The sequence below is a fragment of the Apodemus sylvaticus genome, chromosome 9 (assembly GCF_947179515.1).
Source record: "Apodemus sylvaticus chromosome 9, mApoSyl1.1, whole genome shotgun sequence".
NCBI lineage: Eukaryota > Metazoa > Chordata > Mammalia > Rodentia > Muridae > Apodemus > Apodemus sylvaticus.
The window spans coordinates 28575675-28595400 of NC_067480.1; the positions used below are offsets into that span (position 1 = coordinate 28575675).

At 35.6% G+C, this 19726-nt stretch overlaps 1 protein-coding gene across 16 annotated transcripts in view; it reads left to right on the plus strand.

Annotated features, from left to right (window-relative positions):
- Trip12 (thyroid hormone receptor interactor 12) overlaps positions 1 to 19726 on the plus strand; it is a 119107-nt gene that overhangs the window by 56433 nt on the left and 42948 nt on the right. For all 16 annotated transcript variants that reach the window (XM_052193466.1, XM_052193464.1, XM_052193470.1 and 13 more), the window contains 6 exons: positions 1680 to 1816; positions 7620 to 7703; positions 8721 to 8816; positions 16565 to 16713; positions 18943 to 18978; positions 19062 to 19157. In XM_052193466.1, the coding sequence (XP_052049426.1) occupies positions 1680 to 1816; positions 7620 to 7703; positions 8721 to 8816; positions 16565 to 16713; positions 18943 to 18978; positions 19062 to 19157 (598 nt within the window). The remainder of the gene's footprint in view (positions 1 to 1679; positions 1817 to 7619; positions 7704 to 8720; positions 8817 to 16564; positions 16714 to 18942; positions 18979 to 19061; positions 19158 to 19726) is intronic.

Here is a 19726-nt window from a genome sequence, read left to right on the forward strand (position 1 = left end):
ATCCCAGCAGATGTATCTCTGAGTTTGAGGCCAGCCTCATCTGCAAAGAGAATTCTAGGATAACCTAGACTGTTCACAGGGAGAAACCTTGCCTCACTGTACCCTACCCCTGTCCCCATCGCCTGGCTTCCACACACATATTTTCTTCATATTGTTTTTAAAATATCTAGAACTAGTGTAACTCAGTATATTTGAGGTTTTGTAGGAATAACTTCCTGGGAAAATTCTGAGTTCTACAGATTTTTGCTCCTATTTTGGGCCAGGTTTTTAAAAAGTTGAAAAATATATAAAATTGTGTGTTCAATTATTGATATATGGAGGTGGCTGTAGGGACTGAAATTGACTATTTCTTCCCACTCTCAATAGGCAATTGTGAGCTTCCCCACATAGATTCTGGGAGCTTGATCTTTAATTCAGTCCCCTTTCAGTTTTACCAAGGAGGTATAGTTATTTGCTGTGTGTGAAGACAGATATTTTAATGTCGTTTTCTTTCTTTCATTGCACATTCTTGGCACACATAGCCACTTGATCAGTGCACATAAAATTACTTTTTATATACAATTTCTATGTATACTTTATATATAGAAATACTTTTTATATACATAGCCATGCTGTGTTCAAGTTATCTAGCATGCTTGCTTAAAACAGTCTTGGTTCACCACCTTGCCTGACTTTTTAGGGCTTTTTAAAAATATTTTCTCCCTTGGTGATCAAATGAGCTTCTGTCCTTATTTCAGAGTAACATTCTTTGAGGGCAGCAACTTGTAAATACAAAATGTTTAGCCTAGATTACTGTAGAAATTAAATGTTGGATGAATTTGAATCTCTCATTGGCAGCTTGGTAAATTAGGTTTTAAATGAGCTATTTACTTATGAAGGAAAGATCAATCTTTCCCACTTCTGTTTAGCTTTCCCTAAGAAAGAAACTCAACTCTTCAGGTATTTCAAATGCTCACTGAGTGCTCACTACCTTGATTTCACTGGTGGTCTAAGACTTTTAGCCTTAGGATTTATCATATTCTCAGGTAAATCAGGAAACTTTGTTAAGTATTTATAGTGCTAGTCATCTTTTTCTCAATTTACCCAAGATTATTATCAATAAACTGTTAATGTACATGATGATAAGGTGTTATTACTTTATTTCCTATAGTGTATTCTGTACCTCTGTCCTTAAGCAGATCTTCCCTAGTCATCAGTTGTTCATAAATATTAAGCCCTTAACAGTTTTTACAGTGTTAAGACATTTGAATTTAGATGATGTACGTTATCTGACATAAAGGGCATGATATCCCTGTCCTTTGATCCTCTTATTGTTGCTGTACTCTGTAAGTCTGACTATTGTCTGTGCTTGTAAATGAGGCTATATTTTAAATTTGGAGTTTCTTTTTTTTCCTCTCTCTCTTCAGGAGGATCTACTTTTTCATTTAGCTGAGAGTGTTTATAAATCATGTCCATCTGTAAAGATAACAGCTCCCAGTTAACACAGAAGCCTGTATTGTGTGAGCTATAACTTGGAAGAATTTCAGATATACAATGTCTTAGTGATTTTCTATAACAATTTTTTATTTAAAAGGGAGAAGAAACTGGCTTTGTGCTCTGTGAATTTGAGCTTTGTATTGTCTATACATTGCTTCTAGTGCCTTGTTAATGCTGACTATGATGACATTTTTCTGTTGCAGTCGGCGAGGCTCTGGCCTGGGCAAGAGAGGAGCAGCTGAGGCCCGGCGGCAAGAGAAAATGGCAGACCCTGAAAGCAACCAGGAGACAGTAAATTCCTCAGCTGCCCGAACAGATGAAGCTCCCCAAGGAGCTGCAGGTAGACTGGCACTTCTTAGCTCTAACACACATAATATTTTTTGTTTCACAAATTTATTTTTTGGATGAATTTTGTTCTACATCCTAAGTAGGATGAAAGGAGGGGAGAGAATTACATAGAGGTAACTATGAAACACTTATTTTACATCATAGATCGTGTGCTCCTGGTTAGTGGGCTCATTTGTTATTAAGATTTAAATTCTCAACCAGTCCACACAAGTACTACTTTCAGAGGGCTTTATAGAAAGGTATAAATTTTCCATTTAAGGTTTTTATATATTGATCACATATAGAGTTGACTAATGATTGTTTCATTGAATTTAAATTAATAATAAAGAAGTATTTGCATTGCTTTCTAAGCATGTAGATCTTAGCATTTTATAAGGCTTAAAATTTATTTTGTTCTGAAGCTACTTTAATAATATTTAATTTTTCTGAATATCTTGGATGGCCAAAATGAAAAAAGAAAAAACAATGAAAGAAAAAAGCTTGTATTTTTCTTTTCCCTTTAAATATCTGTTACCAGTACCAAAATTGTGGTGACTGAATTTTAAAACCTAGTGTGAAACTGTTCTTTCTAAACAGAAAAAAATACTGTAATTTATCATTGTGAATGTGTATTTCTAAAGTCATGCCACATTAACTTTAGTTGAAAGCATAATGAACTAATAAACAAAGCACTTTCATGTAGTGTGGATTAATATTAGGATATACAGTAGTTTCCTCTAATGGCCTATGGCTGGTCATAAATCATAGTTTGCCAGAAAGGTCTGGTTACTCACAGTTATTGTACTCTGCTTAGCTTTAATTTTGAAGTAATTTCTATATCCTAATTTTTGAAAAAAAATTAAGTCAGTGGATTTTTTTGTAGCATCTATTCTATTGGGAATGAAATTTTAAAAATCTTTTTCTTAATAGTTAATTGGTAAATATTTGGAAGAATACAAGCTATTTCATTTATCGCTCATTAAGGTTGTTGAAAATGCACAGCCTCTCCAACGCAGCATTGAATATCAGTTTCTACCCTTTCATTTTTTATTTCAAGTTGGAATATGGAAGTGTGAGGCCAATTCTCAAATGAGTGACAGGAATGGAATTTCTGAGTACATTGTTAGAGTTGATGATTACAGTAATTATAAACAGCAACACCTGTTCACTCTGCAGATGTGGCTTTAAACATTTCCCACATATTCCTATTGGATATTGAAAACAACCTGCTGAGGTGTGAGTTCTGTTACTGCCATTTTATAAATGAGGGAAAACTGAGGCACACATTGGTTAAGCTTTCCCAGAGTTCCAAGCTAAGATGTATGACCCTTCAATCCTGGTCTTAGAAACCAAGTACATGGTACAGCATTGTCTTCTCCCTAGGTGTTAGAAGGATTTATGGATACATTCCAAGGTTAGAAAGGAGAACAGGGATGGGGAATTTGATCTTTGATTATTGAGGATAAATGCTTCAAAGGAATATAGTGTGTTTTATTGTCATTCATATTTAAATCAGTAAGTAGATACTTGTGGGATGTTGATTGTTGCAGAAGATACATGTATTAACTGTTGTTAGAGGAGCATTAGGTTTACTAAGCTTTGGGGTGGGGTCTTTTATGGATAGTAGAAATTCCTCTGTTGGCTGGCTGTAAAATACTTCTAGGAAAATTTCCTTTATGTGTAAAATACAGACCTAAATTACCATAGAGGACTTAATTTGTGGTCATTTCAACTACTTTTTGAAGTCAGTCTCTTGAATAGTGACATCTGTAGTTGATAGAAGACTTCTTTCAGAACAGTGAAATGGCAAGAAAAAATAGGCATGTTCTGGCATTCACTTTTTATATTAAGAATTCCCCACTTCAAAAAATAATCAGAAAAATCTAGAAAGCAGCTAGTTTTGTTTTAATATGGGTCTGCCTGGCTGTCTGCTGATGTCCAGTAGTTATTTTCTTCTACTCTGTTCTTGATGTCTTAAAGCAGGAAAATCCCTCCATCACCAAAAGGTGGGTTTAGATGTTGTTTATTGTGGTATTTTTGGTTTTACTTTGTTTTGAAATTAAAAGTGTATAAAATAAAGAGGATACAATAGACAACAAAAGATAGGTTCTCACTATTTATTGCTGGCTCACAGAGCTACCCTGTCTCCTCTCCTAAGTGTTGGGACTAAAGGTGGAAGCTACAATACTCAGTACCCAGTTTTCCTTTTTGAATTTTCCCAGACAGGGTTTCTCTTTGCTGTCTGTCCTGTAATTTGGTCTATAGACGAGCTAGCTTCAAACACACAGAGATATACCTGCACTCTTTGTCTCTTGGAGAGGTGGGATTAAAGGCATGTGCCACCACTATCTGGAATGTACCCAGTTTATAATGCTTTTCTTTTCCTGATTACACCTTTTTTTTTTTACTAGCACAAATTATGTTTTGACTGTATTACTCTGTAAGCCTTACAATGTTTTATCTTTCCATTGTAAGAGGTTGAACTGTTTATAAACTTGGCTTTCTAAAATAGAATTCTTTAAAAAAATTTTTTAGCCGGGTGGTGTTGCACAATCCCAGCACTCTGGGAGGCAGAGGCATTCTAATTTTTGTATTACCAAAAGATTTTTAGTGAGCTTTAATAAAACAAAACAAAAAAAAACAAAGAATACTTTTGTTAGGGTCTGGAAATCCAAGCTGGACAGTGGTGGCACACGCCTGTAATCCTAGCACCTGGGAGGCAGAGGCAGGTGGATTTCTTAAGTTTGAGGCCAGCCTGCTCTACAAGGTGAATTCCAGGACAGCCAGGGCTACACGGAGAAACCCTGCCTTGACAAAACCAAATAAAAAAAAATATTTTTTTTTTAGTATTTCTGATGTAAAATCTGGGTTTTGATTCTCTGTTGATAGTCATATATTTATATTTGAGTATAGAGTACAGAAACGGTGTGTACCAATGAGTACCAATGAATAAAGTTTTTGGGCTTGACTAATGAATTTTTGAGTTGACAGATGTTAGTTGATTACATTTCACATAACAGCTGTCTTAATCAGGTTAGCCTAAAAGCTAGACTGATCTGAATACCTAATTTTGTAAAACAGTATGTAAATGTAACTTCATTGGAGAACTGTGTCAGACTTTGAAAGAGTTGCCTAGGGCTGGGGAGGGACTAGGTAAAGATCCCTAGTACCTCAGTCAAAAGCTGGGCCTAACCTTTTCTCTTTGTAGAGCTATGACCACTGTATGTTGACCTGAGTGAATCCATGTTCATTGATAGACACTGTTTTGGGAATAAGCCAGGTACCAGTAGATGGAGAAACCCGATGTCCTCCATTGGCCTATACTCAAAAAAGTGCTGGCAAAAAAAAAAAAAAAAAAAAAAAAATCACTTTCTCTGTCTTAAGTGGTAGCAAATTTTTTGTCATAGTTGGCAACTTAACCTTTTGAAAAAGCAGAGTACCTATCCCTTTTTATAGAGTGGTTTTGGAAGGCAAATAGTGTTCTCAATTAGAGTTCTATAATAGAATTGTAACATATTTTTGGTCTGTTTTATCTGTCCATGAGGATTTTACTAAGGCCTGGTTTATTATTGGGGAGTCTTCTGTCACTGAAAAGACCTCTTAATTATGTTTCACAAATTTTTTTTTTATTAAAATCTTTGTGGGAATGTAATTGGTGTTTATTTTGAAATTCATCAGAAATACAATTATCTCTTTCTTTTTTTTTTTCTCTTTTGGTTTTTCGAGACAGGGTTTCTCTGTGTAGCCCTGGTTGTCCTGGAACTCACTCTGTAGACCAGGCTGGCCTCAAACTCAGTAATCCTCCTGCCTCTGCCTCCCAAGTGCTGGCATGTGCCACCACTGCCCGGCAACACAATTATCTTTTAATGATTATAGATTCTTGGGGTATTTAATGTTTAACTTTGTATTTGCTTTCTCCATACTTAAAAAAAAGCCACTTTAACAAGCTAGGTCTTAATTAGTACCTCTAATACTATTACTTGTTTATAGGACCTTGGTATAATGACCATAACTGAATTTAAAATTTAGCTGAGAGGTGTGTTTAATTCAGAGAATAGGAGTGAAACCTTACTATCTGGGTTGGGTTCTAACCTGATTGCTAGTTGGCATGAACATTTAAGTCATGAAGACTTAATTTTTTCCTGTGCATGAAGCAAACATGTTGACAGTTCAGCATATAAGCATCTTTTTTTTTTCTTTAAGATTTATTATTATAGGTAAGTATGCTGTAGCTGCCTTCAGACACACCAGAACAGAGTGTCAGATCTCATTATGGATGATTGTGAGCTACCATGTGGTTGCTGGGATTTGAACTGAGGGCCTTCGGAAGAGCAGTCAGTGTTCTTGCTCACTGAGCCATCTCTCCAGCCAGCATTCTCAGTGCTCTTAACCTCTGAGCCATCTCTCCAGCCCCAGCATATAAGCATCTTAATGCTGCCTCATAGGTAGCTTTTGTATAGTGCAGGTTGTTTAGTCTTTTTATCTTCTTTGTTAATCTCAAAGGCTTTACCCTTAACAGCATACATAAGAAAGTATACAGAAATGAATGCATACATCATTTCTAAAATGTAGAATTGGTGGCTGGCACATTGGCATCTTTTGCTTTTTAGATTTATTTATTTTCATATATATGAGTACACTGTCACCAGGCAGTGGTGTCTCACGCCTTTAATCCCAACACTTGGGAGGCCGAGGCAGGCAGATTTCTGAGTTTGAGGCTAGCCTGGTCTACAGAGTGAGTTCCAGGACAGCCAGGGCTATACAGAGAAACCCTGTCTCGAAAAACCAACCCCCACCCCCACCAAAAAAAAAAAAAAAAAAAAGAGTACACTGTTGCTGTCTTCAGACACATCAGAAGAGGACACTGGATTCCATTAATGATTGTGAGCCACTATGTTGTTGTTGGGAATTGAACTCAGAACCTCTGGAAGAACAGTCAATTCCCTTAACCTGAGCCATCTCTCCAGTACCCATGTTTTACTTTTAATCAGGATCCTGTTAATGCTCTGTGTGTGCAGATGCGCATGTGCATCTGCCTGCCTGCCTCCTATGGTGCATCATGCTCAGCTCAGAAGAGCTCTCAAAATTTGTCTGTCAGAGACCTCTGTCTTCTTGCCTTCCATTCTGTCATTATCTAGTAAGTAGGTTGAATATTGTTAATAATGCAGTTACATGTAGAGCAAACCTATGGGTGAAGCTGTATAGGTCTAAGCATACATATACTTAGAGATTAAGCAGACTACTAGTTTCTTCTCATTTGGTAAAATTCATAATATCTGATGCTGTTAACCTAAGCTTTTTTTTTTTTTTTTTTTTTGGTTCATCTGTTTTGTGTAGTAGAATCCTCCTGCTTCTTCTTCATTCTACCTTAACTTTTGGCATCTTAGCTTCTCTTTCATACTTCATAGCAGTTCTTTGCACTTGTGTGTTAGTTGTAATGTATGTATTCAGCATTTCATTCCAAAAGGAAGAGTGTATATGGTCTTTTCACACTCTTGCAGCTAGAGAAAACAGATAAATGATTATATTTACATTTCATAATGGAATGGTTTTAGTAACCTGACTTGATTGACTAATGGCAGAGGAGTCCAGGAGAAAGCTATTTCAAGGGCATGAAGGTCGCATATTTATATAACTGTGCTGAGCTCTTCCTTTGCTCCTGAATTTTATATGGCAGAGAGTTATAGAATGGTTGAGTGTGTAGGAAGAGAGATTTAACTTACTATAGTCTGTAAAGCTTTGGTTTTTCTTTAAGGTAAGCCAGACATATAAGATTAAATACTCCTCCTAATCCTTACCTTCCCCCTCTCCCCAAGCCTCTAGTTCTGTTGCAGGGGCTGTTGGCATGACCACCTCTGGGGAGAGTGAATCGGATGATTCTGAGATGGGACGATTACAAGGTAAAGACAGCCATTGAGTTTGCAAGAAATGATTACCACAGGCTGCAAACAGTCCTATTCTTGACTTGAACTCAGTTCATTTATATTCTCTGAATATTGTCTAGGAATTATAGGTATACCTGCACCTTCTGGGAAAAAAACTTTTTTTATTGCTTAACCTGATGCTTTGGGTTCAGAGATGACCTATCTGTGTCTTCGTTTTTACTGTTTAACCAAGCAAAGCCTCATAGTTTTTCAAACTATCTTCATATGATTACATGTATAATTGGCTTTAGTAATAAATTACGAAGCACCTCAATATGTTGTTGTTCTCTAGTATCTAAAAACATAAATCTAACAGGGTGGGTTTTCCATACACCCCATAAACTTTTGTAAACTCTAGTTGGTTTTCTCTTTTTTAATATTGTCAATCTTGTATTATATTTATGCCATGTATAAATTAGGTGGGTTTGTATTATAATCTCAGATGATGGATTTTTAATATACTCCCAATGTTAAGGCAAACAAGAGACATTTTGTGAAAGTTTCACATTACCTTAAAGTTTCTGAGATAAATAGCAAGTGTTTAAAAGCTTCCCCATAATACCACTTATGAACATAGCTTTTCTTTGGAACTGGTAAAATGGTTTATGATTTTCATGCTTCTGGACAGGTTCACCAAAATCTGTCTAGGAAGTAATGTTAATAGATAAATGAGGCAAGACTTTAGTTCGTGACTTACCTAAAATACTTTATGGTTTTCTTAAATAGTTCTGATCCATTTTAAATTCTCTCCACAACTTCATATTTAGAAATGACATGGATGTGTTTTAACTTATAGTAACTAATTAAATTTGTGCATATATAAGGTTTTAGAAATTTAATGTAGTTTCCCTTATAATTCATAATGGAAAGTAATGTGTGCTAACTCAATTGTTTGAGAAGAATCAGTTCCTTGACATTTTTAGGGAAGATCAGTTGCTTTAAGTCAACTAAACTATTTCCCCTTCACTTTTTTTTTTTTTTTTTTTTCTTTAGCTCTGTTAGAGGCCAGGGGTCTTCCTCCTCACCTGTTTGGTCCTCTTGGTCCTCGGATGTCACAACTTTTCCATAGAACAATTGGAAGCGGAGCTAGTAAGTGAATATTTTACAATTTTTAATCCCTTCAAATCTCTAAATAATTAGTTATGTGTTATTATTATTGGTTACTTGTTGGTATATAATTTAGTATCTTTTAGATTTCCTTCTATACTTTTATTTTCGGCTGCCCCACTAAAATTATAAAAATCATATTTTGTATTTTAAAAGTTACTTAGAATTTTAACTGTAGAAAATGGTGCCACAAATTTCATCCCATAAGATAGTGAGCCTGATAGGAATGATTTCTCAGCAGCATTACTTTTCATCAGACTATCAGATTCCTTTAACCCAGAGCCTCCTACGTACATGGTTTACCTGACAATGATTAATATATAGTCTTGATTTATAATTGAAGTACTATCCTATAGTACTTAAGGTTTTCCTTGACTTGCATTTAATACTTTTTTTTTTTTTTAATATCTTCGGTCAGCTTAGTAGCTGACTGATGCATCCCATCAAGTATCTGATGTTTTTAAAATAAAACTGCCTTGATGATGATGATGATGATGATGTGTGTGTGTGTGTGTGTACATGCTAGGGACAAGTATGTGGAGGTCAGAGGGCTATTTTGTAGTTTGTTCTCTCTAACTTTATATGGTTATTAGACTTCTATAGCAAGGGTCTCTATTTGCTAAGCCATCTTCCTTGCTCCTTTTTTATTTTGTAGTTAAAACATTGCTTTGTAAGCCAGGTATGAAGGTGCATAACTTTAATCTAGGGAGCAGAGACAGTCTATAAATCTAGGACAGCCAAAACTACATAGAGAAACCATATATCAAACGCGCGCGCACACACACACACACACACACACACACACACAACCACAACCACCTACATTGCATTATATATTTCTGTATCTGAAACTTCCCTCTGGTGTGCCTTTGCTACCCCCTAACAAATACAACAAACCATTTCTAGCTTAATAGCAAGAAAACTTAGTTTAAACTTTTTTTTTTATAATAAAAAAAGTTGTTTTTGTTTTTCTACTTCTCATTGTAACACACCTGTCACCAAGTTTCCTTTTTGAGAGTTTTTTGAGCACCCAAACTTATTACTTTGGGCCTCCCATTTACTGTATTTCATCGGTAGACATGGTAGACACTACAATACCTACCTGCCTTCTTGAGAACTGTTTTATTTATTTGCTACCATTTACTAGATGCTAGTATTATACTAATAATAGAATTAAGCAGAGGTATTGTTTTCTACCTGAAGCTACTTTGGACACAAGTAATAATACAATATGTTAAAAATGCAGAGAAGGAAAATAGTAAGAATGTAGGTCAGCTGGAAAAGGAGAGAGGCCATCTGGTTAGAGAAACTGCAGAGACATGAAGATTTCATAGAAATCTAAATGAAGTTAGAAAATTAATAGTACATAGATGGAAGGAAAGAATGCATGCTGCATGGGAATAGGGGCTGAGTTTGCATGATTAGAAAGTAGAGTAGCCAGAGGGAAGTGTGGAAGTGATAGATGTTGAAACCCAAAGTCCTGGAGTGCCCTGGTAGACTAGTCACAGGTTAAGTGATAAGAAAACATTTTATAGTTTGAAGGTGTGGAATGGCATGATGAGGATAAAAATTAAATACAGCCCATGCCATAGTTGAGAGCTTAACAGTCCTCAGCAAGTACTGCTTTATTTATGTCCTTAGACATTCCCTTCACACTGAAAACTAATAGTCATCTGTGTAGCTAAAAATAAGCAAGGTCAGTTAAAAAGCGGAAGATAATAGTGTGATAATGTTTGTCAAATATTGTTATTCTCAAAACTTTTTAAATTTTATTTTAATATGGATTCATATTGCCGTCAGTTAATATGCTTTTTGTTTTTGTTTTTTAAATAAACTTTATTTTGCCATTTCATTAAGTTGAAGATGGGACGAAAAGTTGTGTCAGGGCTTTGTAAGTTTGTTGACACTGGAATCCCATATTTAGCTGGTGTAATGCTTGCATGCCTTACTAATTTTTATTATTTATGAGTGCTTTGCTTGCATGTATGTCTGTGTACCCTTTGTATATCTGGTGCCCACTGAGGCCAGAAGAGGACATCAGATCTTCTGGAACTGGAGTTGCAGAAGGTTGTGAGCCACCATGAGGGTGTTAGGAATTGAACCTGGCTCATCTGGAATACAAGTCAGTGCTGTTAAACTCGGAGCCGTATCTAGCCCCATATCCGGTTCCATATCCCATATATATTATTTTTGGTATGTTGTCCATCCATTTGCCTGTCCTTTTGCATGTGTATGCATATGTGTTTGTGTGATGGGGTGGGACTCAGAGTTCAGCAAAGGGAGATGGATCCCATATAGCTGGTGTTATAAGCAATTGTGGATGTTAAAAAGTGAACTTGGGTCCTTTGAAAGATCAATGATAGCTCTTAACTGCTGATCCATCTCTCTAGTCCTTAGTCTTAGGCTTAACTCAGTCCTTGTCATAGTTTGAACTAAATTACTAACAATAAAAAATTAAAACTCTTCATTATATAAGTAATTTGTCAACACAAATACACAATTAGATTACTGTTACCATGTTTATTCCTTAATAGTATCTAGCATCAATTTTCTGTTAAGTTTTCTGTATAATATACAGCTACTTTTAGTGGCTGTTTCACATTTGTATTTTGACTTTCTGGGTTTTTTGCCTGCCTGCACGTATTTGTATATATGTACCATGTGCATGCAGTGCCTTCAGAAAGCTCAAGAGGTTTTCATATAACCAGTGGAACTGTAGTTAGTCTCCATTTGAGTGTTGGGAATCCTGGGAATCAAATCTGATCTTAAAGAGCAAGTCTTAAATTCATGTCTCTACACATGGATTTGATACCCCCCACCCCCACCCCAATGACAAATAATCACTCAAAATGCTAGCTTTTTTTTTTTTTTTTATTGTAATGATTGTAGTACTGGTGACATGTCCAGAGGCAGTTCATGATCCATGAGTTTGGTGCTTGGAACCTACATAGTGGAAGGAGAGAACTGATTTCTGTAAGTTGTCTTCTGACTTCCATATGCATGCCGTGGCATGCCTGCACAGGCATACTCTGTTGCATTCATGGTAGAAACTTCAAATAAGAACACACATACAAAGAATTGTATAATTTCTGGTTTTATAGTTTGTCTCTTGACAAACTGTAACTGTCAGGGTAATAATTACACGATTTTATATCAAAGTTCTGAGAAATGTGTGAAAATACTAAAAAAGATGGCTTTTGAGTATGTAGGATAGTTGAGATGGGGAAGTTATCTTTTCCCTGTTAATTTCCCTAATTTAAAAGATAGCGATTTTAGCATCCTCTAAAGTTACAAGTGTTTTTGGGGGTGGGGGGATACGGATGTGGCTGGGGACAGTTCATTGTCAGTAGTGGACTTGCACTTGTTCCAGTTAGTGATTTTCATTGATGTTTACATTTTCCTATTTGATAAGGGGATCTTTTTGAGGTTACTTTGTATTCTTTTGTTTGTTTGTTTTAATACAGGGTATCTCAGGTTGTGTGATTAAAGGCCAGGCATAGCCCTGATTACCTCTCCCCCCGCCCCCAGCGCCCAGCCCCTGACAGGTTTTCTCTGTGTAGCACTGGCTGTCCTGGAACTCACTCTGTAGACCAGGCTGGCCTCAAATTCAGAAATCCGCCAGCCTCTGCCAGGTGCTGGGATTAAACGCATGCACCACCACTGCCCGGCCCTTTAAAACAGCCTTAACTGTCTTAGGTTAATTTATACTTTATGTTATAGTTCAGAGTGGCCTTGAATCTGGCATTCTGAGCCTTTTTGATATTTGCTTTCTAGTATGAGAAAATGAGCCAAATTCAGCCAATTTGTATTCTCTCATGTCTTAAATTGGGCATATTAATAGAGATTCCTGCTTTCCTATGAAAACAGGGTGAGTCAAATGATAGACGTATACAAAATCTTGTTAGATACTGTAAATTACCCACTTTGGGACTATGCTGCCTTGTATTTCTACTTATGTGTAACACTGGTATACTGTGTCACATTTTGGGACTTTTACAAAACTTAAGGTGAGAATTGTTAACTTCTTACAGTTTGATATTCATCTTGTATTTCTTTTAATTTTTTCTCTTCTAATGTTGTGTTTTAATGGTTACTCTAGAGATTATTACACATAGCTTTCTTTTTTTAATCTTTCTGTCTGTCTGTCTGTCTGTCTTATTTTGGTCAATTCCAAGAATTGGCAGTAGTTTAGTTCCTGGCCTCCTCTGTATTATCATTGTTAGAATTTTTATAACACAATTATTGTTAATAGATGTAATGTAAAACATGTTTATTTTCCAATGTGCTTGATTACTGCTTACATGACTTATTTCCATCTGAAGGGACAGTATTTCATAGGAGTGACCAGTAATCATCTGTTTTTGTTTGAGAAATTCTTATCTTAAAATTTAAAGGATATTTTCTTAGACATAATATTCTCAATCAACATTTTTTTTTCTTTCTGATTACTATAGTTTATAAACTATAAGTATGAGCGGGTATGGGGAGAGTGTAGGTGTTTAGGTTCTCTTTATGTAGCCCAGGCTGGCCTTGAACTTAGAGGCCTGCCTATCTCGTTATAGTCCCGGGATTGGAGGTGTGAGTCACTGTCCCAAACATCAGTTTTACTTTTCTCATAGTTGTTTGCTGCAATCTTTAGTTACCTACTTGCATTGATTTGCAATACAGTGTTTTTTCAGTTCCAGGTAATTTATTGATTATTGCAGATTTCTATGTTGAAATTCTTCAGCTCCCCGTGCCACCTTTGTTGTAGTGTTGGAGCAGTTGTACTTGTGTATTGATGAGCCATATTTATTCCCAGGCTATTGCTTGAATTTTTTTTTTTTTTAAGATTATTTGTCACATTTTCCTAATTCTTAATTCTGTATTCCCAGTTTTTATCAATTAAGTCTATTGTTTTATTATGTATTTCTAACATTTTGTATAAAATGAGCTTTGTATACTCATTTTTTGTTGTATACTTTTTATACAACTCCTTGTATAAAAGAGGTAAAGAGGTTTGACCAGATAAATTCTGATAGAGTTCGACAAAGTATTTCCCAGGACCCAATCCAACCTCTGCTTGTTTTTATTTTGCTTTCTTTTTAATGTTTGCATGGGGGTCTATGTGGAGGTCAGAAGACAGCTGCCACTCTACAGATTGAGCTCAATTTGTAGGTTGTCAGTCTTGGGCTGTGCCATCTCACTGGCTCTTTCTGCTTATTTTATTGTAGCCTGAGAACTAAGAACATTTCTTAAATGTTTGGGTGCCTGGAAAAAACCTGCAATATCATATTTTAAGTTTCAAATAACTGAATTTCAGTGTTCTAATGGATTAGGGCCATGTTTATTAGTCTTGTTCTTTCAGCTTTGGAACTATAGTACCAGTTGGATAGCTTGCAATGAAGATCATATGGCCTGCAAAGCCTAAAATACTGTTTGGCTCTGAATAGAAAATCTTTGCTTGCCAACTCTTGGTCGCCACTGTTTGAGTGTTGGTCTGTGGTTATGCAGAAACTTGAAATCCTGACACACAAAGATAAGGGTACTTATCATAGTACTCCAGCTTCCCCTTTTCATCTCAGTTGATGTCTGAGCAAACTGCTGGTGGCTTAACAAGCACCAAAGCAGGACCATCCCATTTTCCTCAGTTGTCCATTTTATTTCCAGTGGCACCCTGAGTACTTTTCAGTGCTGCTGAATTCATTAATTCCTATTTTTCTTTATGTCATCTTTGAAATAGCAAACATTAACAAAATTGGGTCTCTACTCTAAATTAATATTTTTAATCTTTGTGACAAAATGAGGCACAGTTTTTCCATATACTTGATTTTAGCATAAACTAACATGATGTTGAAATGACTTGCTGGATACACAGTAGTAATACAGTTTTTGTTTTAAGAAAAAGCTTTAATTTCCAGACATTAAAAAGTTTTAATTTGTGCCACATTTTGAAAGTAAGTACACTTTCTTAAGAAACAGCTATGGATGGTGATTGCTGCTTTTATTCTATTTGCTTTCTGACTTTGCAGTGTGAGAAGTTGACCTCATCTATGCTGGTTACATGGTATTTACCATTGAGCCCCCTACTTAATTGGTTAATAGTATAAAGTGATCTTACATTACAACTCTGCTGATCAAGTAATTGGATTATGACTCATCAGAGGTACTTAGGATATGGCCATTGTCTACTGAAGTTCAGACTTAATATACATATAATTTCAATCTCACTGAAAACAGTTATACTTAGGATTGTCAGCCTCAATGTTTATGAAAACACTCATTGCATGGCATTTTTGCCAGCATTTTACTCCTTAGGTGATTGTGTTGCAGAGACAGACTTGTTGTACAGCTTTTCATCCTTTTTATATGAAATTAGGAATTACTTGTAGTTCTTTTAGTTAATGCCTTTTTAAAAACTTAAACACTAATATTTAATTTAAAATTTAGAATTTTGTTTTTCTGAACATGTCTGTGCATGTGTGTCCAATTATTCAGTGGACTTTATTATTATAAGGTAGTAGGCCCAGCAGTTAGTTGGTTAGTTTGTTATATACAATAGAGAAAAGAAGTCTTCCAAAGGTCATACATGCCTTTTTGAGGTTTATGTCATTGAACCTAAATTATAGTAAGAAACTGGGTTTGCTGTAAATTTTATATATGTCAAAAGTTATTTTCAGGTGGCTCTGTATCCAGTTTTATATATTTCAAAACTTAATAATAAATGAGTTTACCAGTCTTGTATGTAAATAATTTGAATATGAAAGCATACATAAAGTGATACAACACATTTGTAGAGTTCACTCATTTGTTTCCTATGCTGGAGATTGAACCCCAAGTCTCAAATACTAGGCAACACTAGGCCCTCAGTGCTGACTTTAGTTTTGAGTACTGCCTTCACTTATTATTTGCATAATGGAAGTGAACCACTCCAGTAGCCAGCACCTGCTAATGTAATTAGAGCTACAGCAGTTGGTGGTTTTTATACAGAATAATTCATGTCTTTAGATACATTATTCTACCTGCCTTAATTTTGCTTCCCCTTTTCTCACTTTTTGTTTTCTGCTTAATTCCTGTGTATATTGAAATAAATGTAGCATTCCTTTGACACATGGACACCATACTTAGAAATTTTATTGGGCAACCTTATACTCACTGCCTTCATTTCTTTGAAAGTGTACATATGGCAAAGATACCAGTTGTTAGTTTGTGGTGATTTGAGTTTTGCTCCTAAAAATTAAATCAGTTGTTTCAGTTGAAGGCAGACAGACCAAGTAACGAGTTCTCCCTTGAATGTTAGTTTCATAGGCCTATCTTTGCTATACACACATCCTTGCTTTCTCCCCCTCCCCCTTTGCTTTGTTACCAGACTGAGTATTTAAAGTTTTCTCTCCTATTTTTTTTTATTTCTACATTATTTGGCAAAAGTTTGCTTTGAAATCTGATCTCAGAATACTACTGAGCCATCTTCCTAGCTTATCAATACTTATTTTAATTTTAAAAATGATTAACATTTTTCATGTATTTGTGAGTGCTTTTGCGTATGTCTGTCTGTGCACACATATATGAACACCTGAGGAGTACAGAAAAGCTGTTAGATTCCCTGGAGTTGCATTTTTCTGTGATTGTATGCTGCCTGGCATGGCTGCCAGAAACAGAATTGAAGTACTGTGGAAAAATATTATTCCTAACTGCTGAGCCATGTCTTATGCTCTCAGTATTAAAAAGTAATGTCTTCTTTTCTATTGAAGGTTCTAAGGCCCAGCAGCTTCTTCAAGGACTACAAGCCAGTGATGAAAGTCAACAGCTTCAGGCAGTCATTGAAATGTGTCAGCTATTGGTCATGGGGAATGAGGAGACACTAGGAGGGTTTCCTGTGAAGAGTGTTGTTCCAGCTTTGGTAAGCATGCTGTTCTTCTGTTGGCTTACTTTGCCTATGTGCATGCTAGACAAATAAATACTTTTTCAATGAGCTGCATACCCAACTTGAGTTTGTAAATATTTTTGTGCTAATTTTTTGATGAAGTCACTTACTTGCTATTCAGTACTTCCCACCAATAATGCTTTGATACACTCCTGTAAAACATGTTAGGCTTTTTATTCAGTTTCCCGATCTTTGGGGTAGTAATAAATTGGCTTACTTTGGTTTATCTTCTTGGTTGAGAAAGATTATTTGTTTGCTACTTATGTGTAGGCCAGGCTTATTTATGTTTATATAAATACTAGATTTATAGCATATTTTATTTCTGAAAATTAAAATAAATATTATACCTTCTTACATATCCAAGGAGCTGACAAATGAAGTTAGGAAAGTACATGAGATGGTCTAATTTGGTCACAGTCTCACAGTATAAAAAGGTGATATTTCATTTCTGGAGTTCTGAGTCAAAAAGTCCTGTCAAACACAAAGGGCCTTACAGAGCTATTGCATAGTAGTATATTCTATTCTTTTGAATGGTTTGTTTTTGTCAACTATTTAGTGATAAAGCAGGTTTTTTTTTTTTTCCCCCGTTTTAAACCTTTTTTACTAGCTGAACATTTGAGAAAAGAGCCTTGAGGAGAGGTCTTTGACCACCTTGGCCTGAGGGCATGTCTGGGGTTACCTTGATTAATTATTTGGTGAGACCAAGACAGTTGTGGGCTCCATTAGGCAGAGGGGATCCTGCACTGTGAATACAGAGATGGTACTGAAGAGAAGCAAGCATATATAAAAACATTAACTTCTTTTCTGTTTTCATTGTTGATTTGTTTAGCTGCTTCAAGTCCCTGCTTTGACTTTCTGGAAATGATGGATTTTTTTTTTTTTTTTTTGAAATGATGGATTTGATCCTGTACTTGTTACCTAAAATGCACCTTTTCTCCTCTACATTGCCTTTTTTCGGGCTATTTTATCATAGCAACAGAAATGAAATTTAAGAATTAGGGTCATACGTATTCCCTCTTTGCTATAAGGGAATATGTTAACAGCTGATTGATTCCATTTGTTTTCTATAAAGGGTCTTTCTGTGTAGCCCTTGTTATCCTGAAACTTACTTTGGAGTCCAGGCTGACCTCATATTCACAGAGATATCCCTGCCTCTTACTACTCCCAAGTGCTAGGATTAAAGGTTTGTGCCACCACTGCCCAGGAATCCATCTTTTAGTTAAGAAACTTGGTGTTTTTTCTGTTAGCATGAAAGCCCTGTGTTTTCTAAGTGACTGGTTTAGATGGTAAATGTATATAAATCGTAAAGGCTTGTATTATACATATTTATTTACCAGGAATAATTTAGAGCTGAGAAGTCGTGTATTCTTTTATTTTTATCAACATTTAATTGAAGGGTATTTGATATCTGAGCATTTAAAGATTTCCAGTTTTGCTTTTCTTCCTTGACCAGAAAAAAGCTGCATTCTTTGAAGTCTTCACACAGACTAAAATACTTTTAATTCAGACCTAAATTATTTCACCTGTGAAATGGTTGCACTCACTGATTTGTCATTTATTAGTTATAGTCTCTGATGTGATCAATCCTATTTTCAAATCTCATTTCACTATATATTGAGCAGCTACAATCGAACTTATTCCTTGCAGGTATGCACATGATTTATGTGGTCTTCAGTCTTTTTTTTTTCTTGTTTGTTTTGTTTTGTGCATTTTCTTTGTTTTTCAAGACAGGGTTTCTCTGTGTAGCCCTGGCCATCCTAAACTCACTCTGTAGACCAGGCTGGCCTTGAACTCAGAAATCTGCCTGCCTCTGTCTCCCAGAGTGCTGGGATTACAAATGTGCACCACCACCGCCTGGCTGTGTTAATATTAATTCAAGAAATGTCAGTCATTGCTGGTCAGTCCTCAGTGATGTTGTTGGGCTTTCTGAAGGATGTTAGATCTACTAAAGTTGGTTGTATGCAACCATGCACATGATTCAATCATGCACATGATTGGGTCATGTCATGAAATTTTGGTGACTCATAGTAACATCATCATCAACCATTGTTACAGCTTGTAATGAGTGACATAAGTATAATGATTTTTGATATATGTCTTGCTGTTAATTTTCTGTGTTGCGAGAAACAAGTTTTTTCCGTTTCAGTGAAGTGCAAGAAGGAATATTTCAGGACCTTTCCTAATACCTTGTTATGTTCTTAACAGATAACATTACTGCAGATGGAACATAATTTTGACATTGTAAGTACTTCATGTATTTTTTAACAGGCTGTCTAAATTTTATTTTGAGTATTTATTGAATACAAATTCATCTTGTTTTCTAGATGAATCATGCTTGCCGAGCCTTAACATATATGATGGAAGCACTCCCTCGGTCATCTGCTGTTGTAGTCGATGCTATTCCTGTTTTCTTAGAAAAGGTAGTTATGCTTTTGCCCAACCTATTCATAAGTATTCAAGTTTTGAATTCTTGAGTTTGAATCTATGATGTAATTATAGTATGTGTTTAACCAGTATTCCAAAAACAAAAAACTAAAAAGAAAACTATTTTACATATAATATTCTAAGTTTGTGTATGTGTGTATATATATATATTTAAAATTATAAAAAGTTTAAAGTTAAGACTAGTACATTATAAACTCAATTTTATGATTTTTAATGATAGTATTTAACACATTAACATCAGAGAACAATGTTTAGTATTTCATTAAAAATAATACATTGGGGGCTGGTGTGCTCTAATGAGTAATAATAATGCTTGCAGGGTAAACCTGATGTCCCAATTTTTTTATCTCTGGAAATCACATACAAAAGACAGGTGTAGTGCCATGTATTGGCACTCCTAGCACCTGTAAGAACAAAAGGAGAGATAAGAAATGAGACATTTGATACCTGCTTGAAGAGAGTTGGAACCTGAAAATTTAAGTCTTTAAAGGTGTCAACTGACTTTTACATGTGTGCTGCAACCTGTGCTTTAAGAGCATAAGCA